The sequence below is a fragment of the Sphaeramia orbicularis genome, chromosome 21, assembly GCF_902148855.1.
Source record: "Sphaeramia orbicularis chromosome 21, fSphaOr1.1, whole genome shotgun sequence".
NCBI lineage: Eukaryota > Metazoa > Chordata > Actinopteri > Kurtiformes > Apogonidae > Sphaeramia > Sphaeramia orbicularis.
In genome coordinates this window covers 52,698,132-52,707,964 of record NC_043977.1, presented here as the reverse complement: position 1 = coordinate 52,707,964, position 9,833 = coordinate 52,698,132, and the positions used below count along the sequence as shown (strand labels likewise).

Here is a 9,833-nt window from a genome sequence, read left to right as displayed (position 1 = left end):
CGACAGCGCACTGCTGCTCCGGATTACACCTGAGGAAGGAGCTGGAGAGGGAAACCCGGACGAAGGCAAAAGGGTTCTCAAAAAAGCTGTTTCTATGGAATTACCCAGGAGGAGCACCAGCCCAGGAACTGCCATGATGAGTCAGAAGATTACGCTCTAAAATTGGAGTTGATGAGACAGAGGCTGCTTCGTGGTGGGAATGTGGACAACAAGATGAGTGGACTGCGGGGCCCTCTGTTGGAGACATTAGCAATGGGAGATGAAAACGTGCTATATTGTCAGATCGCTATCCCCGAATTGCTCGTTTGGGTCCACCTCCACTAATTAGAGCTGCGTCCAGTGACTCACCAAGAGATGAAGCTCCTAAACCCAAAGTGCTGCGTAAAAGTGCTTCTTTCAGTCAAGGTGATTCAGAACCCATAGCTTTACACCGCCGTTCAGGAGCTCCTTTGGAAATTCCCCTAGCAACCGTTGAAGAGAGACGACTTAAGGAAGCTATATCTATGTCATCTCTTACTGAGCAAACAAAGTTCGACTCCCGTCCAGTGACCCCAGAGACCCTTCACCAAAACCACCAACTCCAGAATCTCTAGTGCAGGACAGTCCCACCAAAACAGAAAGTGAGGAATCTTTCATGGATAGAGAGCCAAAACTTGATGAGACTATAAATGAAAAATGGACGGTCTTACTACAGATAGTAATTTTGATGAGAGATCAAGCACAAGTGGGTTTTCAGAAAAGGACATGAGCATATCAGAAGAACCAATGATGGAATCAGAGTTTTTAGCCAGAGAGTCCCCACACCTCCTCTTGTGGCTCAAAACTCTGGGCAACCAGAGAAAATGGAGGAAGAAGAAGCAGAAAAAGAGCAAGAAGAAAGGAAAAGGTAGGCGAAGAAGCTAACGGAAATAACTGACAGAGTTGCTGAGACAAGTGCTAAAGAGAATGTAGAGATAGCCAAAGAAAAAGGTAGAGAGGAAGTAAACATGCCTGCTAAATCATCTGAGGATGTTCATAGCTACTAGTTCTGTTTTGTTGAGACCAACAGAAGAATATCCCAATGCCCTGAAAATGGTGCGTCAACCTATGTACCCCCTCGCCTGCTCCAAAAACTGTTCTTCCAGATGGTAGGACTTCAGCTTATGCTAGTATTATGCAGACCATAATGGTCCCATCACTTCAGCCTTCTCATGAAACACCTTTAGACCCCTCCTCACCCATTACCGCTTCAGCCAGTTCAACGTCTGCAGCATTAACTGACCATTTGGACCTACATCTTTGACTACCGCTATGTCTTCTGCTATACCTGGTCCACAGCCAATCATCATTTCAACCACTGAGCATCCTGCTGTGTACTCGAGGGTGGCATCACCGGAAATGATAACTAAGAGCCCAGTCCACCAAAGACTGCCACACATTCCTCTTCACAGCAAGACCTCTCAGCAGGAGCTGAGTTTGAAGACATTACCTCAGAAGAGGTATTTGAAGCCCGGTTCAAAAAGCGTGAGTCTTCCCTTTCAAGAAGTCTGAAGTTTCTGTCCCGAACAAAAAATGAAGACAAACCAACTTCCTCAGACTCTACAGAACAGGTGAAGAGATATATAGACCTGGGCCAATTGGTGCACACACTTGAACTGGCACCAAGGAGACTTGAGGAGAAGTCAAAGTCAGTACAGGATCTTCGTGAGGCTCAAAAGGACCAAGGTTTCATGAGAAGGCTTTCCATGCGCCTGAAGAGAACGCCATCAGCTGAGCGCAAAGATGAAATGACTAAAGATCAAGATTCATTTGCTTCCAGACATAGACTTTCCTGGACTCTTGGTTACAGAGGGTCACAAAAAGAAAAAGAGGTGGAGATGGCGTCTATGGATGGTGGAGGTGGTACTTCTGTGAAAAAAGATGATAAGGAACTTAAGAATCTAATGAATCACCAGTCCTTGGCAATGCGTAGGAAGATCGAATCAACAGTGGCGGGCATTTCTACCAGAATTCGCAGTTACTCGGAGGAAAGGAGAGCATCAGAGGACAAGGACACAAAGAGACACCCATTCTCTCCTGCTTCGCCGTTCAACATCTGAAAGCCGTGGTTTGAAGGTTACTAGTGTTCCTCAGAACCAGTTGGCATCTCAGGCTAGTAATGGTGCATCATCAGAGTCTTTTGGACTCTATGTCCAGCCTGAAATCAGATACATCAAAAGGTGCACAAACAATAATTTACTTCTCGTTGTTACATTTTTTTATTTTGTCAAATCCCTAATGAATGATTAAAAGAGTTAATTGTTTTTACTTTTGAAGGTATTGAGGGTGAACGTAGATCTCGCTGGGACCGATGGGGCCTGACAAGAGCAGGCGAGACAAGACGGTGTCACAGCCTGATATAACCAACAGCAAGCTCCAGAGAAAATAGTTCCCTACGTTCACAGCCAATACTCAAATTGGCCTCTGGTGAGTTACACGTGTATGAGTAAAATGAAGTTTCCACACCTGAAAGTCAAAGTCAAAACCAAGGTTCATGTGTTTTTTACATGGTATACATTTGGTCCAGTTAGGTTTTCTTTCACTCTATAATTTTAGGAATAGACTAAAGTTTTGTGACATCCTCCCATCCTTTACCAGCCTGTACTCCCTCTACCTGACATTGATTTGTTTGTAGACATTATATTACATTTATATTTATTTGGTAGATGCTTTTTTCCAAAGCGACTTACAGGGGAAAAAACAAAAATGACAAAAAAATACAAGAATAGGATAAAAACTTAAAACAGCTGTACAATTAAAACAGTGTCATACAGAAGAATAAACAGCAAAATAATAGACTAAAATACAAGAATAGATTAAAAAGACGTAAAAGCAGCTGTACACTTAAAAACAGTGAAATAAAAATACTAAGTAAAAACACAGAATACACATGATAATACATTTAAAATGGAATATTTGAAGGTGCTAGGACAGGAGGTGCTCTCTGAAGAGCTGGGTCTTCAGAGCTTCTTGAAGACAGGTAGGACGCCCCTGTTCTGGTAGTGCTTGGTAGATTGTTCCACCAATGTGGAACGACCCATGAAAGAGCCTGGATTGTCTTGTGCAAGGTTCGGGACTGCCAGACAACATTCCATAGACGAGTGGAGTGGTTGTGGGGCACATAAGCTGTAATCAGTGCACCTAAGTAGGTAGGAGCAGCCCATGGAGAACTTTGTAGCTAACATTAAATGATTTGAATTTGATGCGGGCAGCTATGGTAGCCAGTGTAACTAAGTGTAGACATTGGTTTATTGTCAATCTAACTCAATTTAAAGGTTCATTTTCTTATGATTTAGTTTTTTTGCTACAATTTAATATTGTGAAGTCTGAACCATCAAGAGTTTTACCTTAAATGAAAAGAACAATGATCCTTTTTTATCCAGTTTGAGACCATCTCTTTTGCGTCGTCCAAAGTCTGGTTGCTTCACACTGTGATTTCAAATTTGGTTCAGAACAAAATGAAAAGAGAGAAAGTCCGGACCAAATGAAGTAGGGGTGAAAGTCGACTTCAATAATAATAAAGTAAGAGTTTATGGGGTAGAAGTTATCATTGTATATCAGTTACAGGTATGGATTAATCTGATTCGTGGGAAGTAGTTTGTTGAAACAAGCCTTGTCATTGGAGGTTGCCAATGATGTAGCAGCTACATGTGAAAATTGCCATGATTTTTCATGTAGGGACTGTCGTTGTATCTTTGGCGTCTTTGGCTTAGCAGCACCTGGAACGATTATGACTTGTTTCAAACCATCGTAAATCACTTAAATAACTGTTACACTTAAATCACTGTTTCACCTGAAATGTGTAAATACATTTTCTTTCAGGGGCCACATTCAGCCTGATTTGATTTCCAGTGGGCCAGACCAGTAAAATGTTAACATAATACCTATAAATAATGACAACTCCAAATTTTTGTCTTTATTTAGTGCAAAAAACGCCCATTAATTACGAAAATACTTACTTTCATAAACTATCCAAACAAAAAACATATGTATAACTTGAAAAAACTGAAATTTCTTAAGAAAAATAAGTGCAATATTAACAATATTCTGCCTCAACTCACCATTTTTACATGTGCATTATGGATCAGATCTACAAAGACACTAAACACTTAGTAACAGGCAGAAAACTATTAAAATTGTGCCTAGTTTTCTTAGACATTTCAGGTTGTTTATATTTGTTCAGGTTATTCACATTTTATTGTTACAGGATAGTTTGTAAATGTAAATATTTTCATAATTTAATGTTATTTTTTTGTACTAAAACATGGACAACAATTTTGAAGTTGTCATTATTTATAGACATAATGTAATATTTTCTTCACATCAACTGAGAAGAAAATATGGAGTCATTATTTTTTTCGTAGGATGTTTTACCTCAGATCATATCGGTCTGTATGTGGAACCTGAACTAAAATGAATGTGTGGAATTTTGCATTTTGCAAATTCATCCCACGGGCCAGATTGGAACCTTTGGCAGGACGCATTTGGCCCCCGGGCCACATTTTTGAGACCCCTGATTTACAGTATTGTACAGGAAGCTCTTTTAGAGGTAGTTCTGTAGCAAGTGTATTTTAGAGTGTATATACTAACCCTTAATATCAGCCTGGTTACCAACCCACTGTTGTGTTTGGTGTTGGTTTTTGTCTTCTTGTGCTGTATGCAAAGCTGCTGAATACTTGAATTTCCCTCAGGCTATCTATCTATCTATCTATCTATCTATCTATCTATCTATCTATCTATCTATCTATCTATCTATCTATCTATCTATCTATCTATCTATCTATCTATCTATCTATCTATCTATCTATCTATCTATCTGTCTGTCTGTCTGCCTGTCTGTCTGTCTGTCTGTCTGTCTGTCTGTCTGTCTGTCTGTCTGTCTGTCCGTCCGTGCCGTGCCGTCCGTCCGTCCGTCCGTCCGTGCCGTCATCCATCCATCCATCCATCCATCCATCCATCCATCCACCCATTGTTTCAGAATGATATTGTGGGGAAAGGTCTGGATGAACGCAGTATAATAAAGACATTACAAATTGCCTTAATTAATCCAACCCTCCTATTTCTCCTAGATTTCCCTCCGGTGTTCCATATTAAACTGAGAGATCATGTCCTACTGGAAGGGGATCCGTCACCCTGAGTGGTCTACCAGCAGCAGCCCCCATCCTCACATCTCCTGGATGAAGGGTAAGACCTAAATATAGCAGAGTCACCTGGTATCATATGGTGCTAGTCAGAATTACTTCACTTGCTAATAATAATTGACCTAATTACTTGACGACAGAGGCATAATTACCGTGCATATTTCGGTGGTGTTGTTACATGTGTGGTTAGTTTTAGAGTTGAACAGATGTGACTAGAATATTAGTTACTGTCTTAGTAGAACTTCCAACTAGTGATGGGTTGTACTCATAAGAGTCGACCCCGAGAGCCGATGCTTTGGAGTGAATCAGAAGAGCCGGCTCCATCGAGGGAGAGCCCAAATTTTCCCCCCCTTTAGTTACTCAGCTCTCTCTCTCTCAATGTCTTAGCACCACTCACTGCAGAACTTTGTTTTGATTGGTCACATGTCCGTATCCTCACATGTGAGGATACGGACATGTGATCAATCATGTGACATGTGACTGTGACTCTTCTTCCTCAGAAGCATCTGTGACTGGAGTCACAGTCGAAACTGTCAGGCAGGTAACATCTAAAAACTGTACCTTGTCCGAACAAAAGAAAAAAAGAAAAGTATAATTCCATTAACAGAAGACAAAATGAACGTCATTATCACTACTTCCAACTGTTTGATTACACATGTAAACTAAAACTTTCACCTTTAAATGTGCACATATTATTCTTCAGATAAGAAGCCTCTGGAGATCGATGCCAGAATGAACATGATTGCCTGTCCTGATGGCCGACAGCTGCTGATGATCATGCAGACCACCAAGAAGGATGCAGGAGTTTATGAATGTGTTGCTAAAAATCCACTGGCGACAGTGGTCCAGCTCCTGCACATCTCTCTTGCTCGTAAGAAATCAGACATTCCTTCCTTTTACCGTATTTTCTGGACTATAGGCCGCACCTGACTCTAAGCTGCAGGTATCCACGTTGTAACATGAGATATTTACACAGAAAGATGGTAAACAGAAAGATTATTTAAATATTTATTTCCATATCTTAACAGCTTTTTTCCAAACAGTGCCTGAAACACAGCAGTAAAACAGCAGGAACACAGCTGGGTCAAAAACCCAGAAAAAGTCATTGGTCTCTATCTTCATCTTCCTTCTGCTCATTGAAACCACTGCAGTCATCTTCTTCAGTGTTGGAGTGGAACAGCCTTAGAAAGGCTCCGTCACACACCTTCTCAGTCTCTCTTCCGTTGTTGCTCTCATTGCCACTTCAATCAATCAATCAATCAAATTTTATTTATATAGCGCCATATCATAACAAACGTTATCTCATGGCACTTTACATATAGAGTTGGTCAAAACCAGACTCTAAGCCAATTTACAGAAACCCAACAGAATCCTCCAGGAACAAACACTTGTGACTGGTGACAGTGGCGAGGAAAAACTTCCCTTTAAAGCAGAAACCTCGAGCAGACCCAGACTCCTGGAAGATGGCCGTCTGCCTTGACCAGTTAGGGTTAAAGAGAGAAAGTAAAGGAGGAGAAAAGAGAGCGCGATAGAGATAGAGACTTCTGTGCTGCAGCTCTATTTCCTTCTTGGACAGACACATCAATTGGTTTGAACTTAAAAGCTGCGTCATATGCATTTCTTCGTGTGTTTTCCATGATGAGTTTGTGCAAAATGATTGTTAAAAGTTAAGATTAAAACTTCTCCTCTTCATCACCTCTTCCACCTGTCTGTCTCGCTTTTGTGCTTCCTGCTAGAGTGCCCCCTAGAGGCCGTTAGCCCGTAAAAATCTATACTTGAGCCGCATCGTTGTATAAGCCGCAGGATTCACTGCGTGGGAAAAAAGTAGCGGCTTATAGTCCGGAAAGTACGGTAGTTAAAAAGCAGTAAATTGTTTTAAGGTCAGTGAATGTTTTTGCATAGATATAAGCTTCATATCAGTGTTATCATGTTACACTTGCTTTTGCAGGTCTTCCTAATCGACCGGGTACTCCTGAGGTTCCTCAGAAGTACAATAACACAGCCTTGGTCCTGTGGAGGCCCTCAGATACCATGGCACCATGCACATACTCTCTGGAGAGGAGAGCAGAGGGTCTGTCAATCAGTATTGTCATGTATTGTTAGCTTGTTTTTACAAAAATAAAATACCTTGGTTTGTACATTCATACTGTTGTTCCCCCTCAGGTGAGACCAACTGGTTGATCGTGGCCACGGGGGTTGCTGACTGTTATTACAATGTGGTAGACTTGCCAGCAGGAGGTGCCTTTAGGTTCCGGGTGGCATGTGTTAATAAAGCTGGGCAAGGTCCCTACAGCAACTTGTCAGAAGTTGTACAGATAGATATGTCAGGTTTGTATTGTCTTTAATCAGAGCTCTCACATGAAATATTTCACTGTACATATTTCATATACGTATCAGGAGAAATATATGTGAATGTGGAACTACAGCGGTGCAGTGAAAATAAATAATCCAAACACTTGTTTTAAAAGCAACAAATTAAGAAATTAATTGAATGGTCTATGTAAGTTAATTTTTATGCCCGTATAGTTAAAAGTATATCATGTAAAATTCAGAGGGATTGAACAGAAAAAATTAAATATAGTTTTCAGAACTATGCTTTGATTGATGTATAGTCACCTAAAAATAATCATTTTGTGCTGTCCTTGTCTTAGAATGAGCCGTTTTATCTACAGAGGGAGCAGATTGTCTGTGTTGAACCAGCATATTTCTACAGACGCTCAGAGCACACTTCCTTTTATTCTCTTTTAGAGCTGCAACCGATTAATTGACTAGGTGCTTGAAGCCAATGCAAAAATTCCCGATTCGATTAATCAACTTGAATTGATTGAAGGGAAATATTCTATTGCAGTTTTCCTGAATTGAAGCTTCTTTGTGCGTCACAATAAGCATCCGTGGGAAACACAACAGTGGAACCAATGTTTAACTGCAGAGAAATGAAAGAAACAAAGTTTTGATTCAGGAGAATTGTGGTTGAATGATTTTTTTGATCACTTTGAGTCGATTAATTGGTTGCAGCTCTATTCTCTTTACCTCCATTTTTATTCCAGCGTAAAAGGCCTCAAGGTTCTATGTAATATTGATATTCCAAATGATCAATAATAGGTGGAAGTCAAAATCCAGAAGGTAGCCATGACTACCAGAACCACCCCAAAAAACTTAAATACTACATTTCTACACTCACTCATTAAAAACTTAAAGCTCATTATTTATGGACATGTGGGTTATTATACCAATAGGTTTCCTCCATTAGACACTCACGGTGTCTTCTAATCATCACAGGTCACTGCAACAGTCTATAGCTCCATTAGCTTAACAGTTAGTAAGATGTTATGTATATTATTTAGTAAGTATAGTAAGTTATTTTTATCTACACACAGCCAAGCCGTTGATTTTCACTACTTAGTTATGATGTATTCAGTCATATTCAATCATTCGTGACATGTTGACCCATGGCTGGGAAAGTCACTTCATATCTCTGCAACACAGAACAGAGACATCTATGATGTAATGTCACAACAGTTTTTGTTTTTTTACCTCCGCCAGGGAGGTTATGTTTTTGCCAGGGTTAGTTTGTTTGTTGGTTGGTTAGTTAGCAAGATAACTCAAAAAGTTATGGATGGATTTTCATGAAATTTTCAGGAAATGTTGATACTGGCACAAGGAACAAATGATTGAGGGGGGGGGCAGATCTGCCTTGGCGGAGGTCTGCACTCTCCGAGTGCTTTTCTAGTTTTTAAATAAATCTCTAACAAGAATTTTAAGTCTTTTGAATGTTTTAATGACTTATCCTTGTTTTAATCATACAATTAATCAATTACTTTTGGTAAATTGACACTTTTAATGAAAAAAGAATTAAAATGGTTTATTGTTTATTGTAAATGATTTCTCATGGTCCACGTTCACAGCTGTCAGTGTATATGATCCAAAAATGATGACATGTACAGAGTTTGCAGACCAAAATTAATGAAATTAATTAATGAAATTTACAACCATTTTGTCAAAATGACCACCTTCTCTTAAATGATGAATATGTGCCATTTAAGAACAAATGTGCTGGTACCAGAGGTCCTTGCCTCTGAGGTTTAATATGTAGAAATAGAAACTCTTGATGTAGTATTTGACGTAGGTTCTTATTAAATGTTGTCCTTGTCATCCACAGAACCAGCTAAATCAAGTGCTACTGTTGTGGTCAAAACTGTTCCAACGAGTTCTGCTCCTGCCCCCGTGGTGGTGAAGTCGTCCATGACAGTCCCCCCCGATGAAACCTGCTCCAGCCAAATCCACCTCGGTGACGACATCCCAGCCTGTTCCGGCCCCGGCTGTGGCCCCTGCTGTGACCCCTGCTGTGACCCCTCCTGTGGCCCCTGTTGTCGCCCCTGCTGTGGCCCCTGTGGTCGCCCCTGCTCCGTCTGTAGCCAAACCTGTGTCTCCAACAGCTGCCAAACCCCCCGTACAGGTCAGCACCCCTCCACCGACCACCACAGCTCCCTCTGAAGCAGCTGCTGCTCAGACGACCACAACGGCCAAATCCAAGTCCACCCTCAGCATCAGTGTGAGCAAACCCCCAACCAAGCTGGCTCCTCCCCCTGTTGTCCCGCCCAAGCCTCAGAGTCCCGCAAACGTAGTCTCCAGCACCGTGACCACCAGACCCCCGTCTCCTGCCGCCGCTGCCCC

At 41.1% G+C, this 9,833-nt stretch overlaps 1 protein-coding gene and 1 pseudogene across 1 annotated transcript; one reads left to right on the top strand and one right to left on the bottom strand.

Moving 5' to 3' along the window:
* The window catches only part of LOC115412075 (obscurin-like protein 1), a 57,485-nt pseudogene extending 56,264 nt beyond the window's left edge, over window positions 1-1,221 (bottom strand).
* A 5,883-nt stretch (window positions 1,222-7,104) lies between these two features.
* Window positions 7,105-9,653, top strand: LOC115412074 (striated muscle-specific serine/threonine-protein kinase-like). Its single transcript, XM_030124369.1, has 3 exons — window positions 7,105-7,230; window positions 7,323-7,487; window positions 9,319-9,653. The coding sequence occupies exons 1-3, from the start codon at window positions 7,191-7,193 to the stop codon at window positions 9,651-9,653; spliced, it is 540 nt and encodes a 179-aa protein (XP_029980229.1). The 5' UTR covers window positions 7,105-7,190.
* Window positions 9,654-9,833: the final 180 nt, after the last annotated feature.

Bases quoted from the DNA above. Each gene is read 5' to 3' on its own strand.
- LOC115412074 (XM_030124369.1), top strand. From the start codon at position 7,191: ATGGCACCATGCACATACTCTCTGGAGAGGAGAGCAGAGG. The intron at 7,231-7,322 runs GTCTGTCAATCA...GTTCCCCCTCAG, and splicing joins TCTGGAGAGGAGAGCAGAGG to GTGAGACCAACTGGTTGATC. The intron at 7,488-9,318 runs GTTTGTATTGTC...TGTCATCCACAG, and splicing joins TGTACAGATAGATATGTCAG to AACCAGCTAAATCAAGTGCT.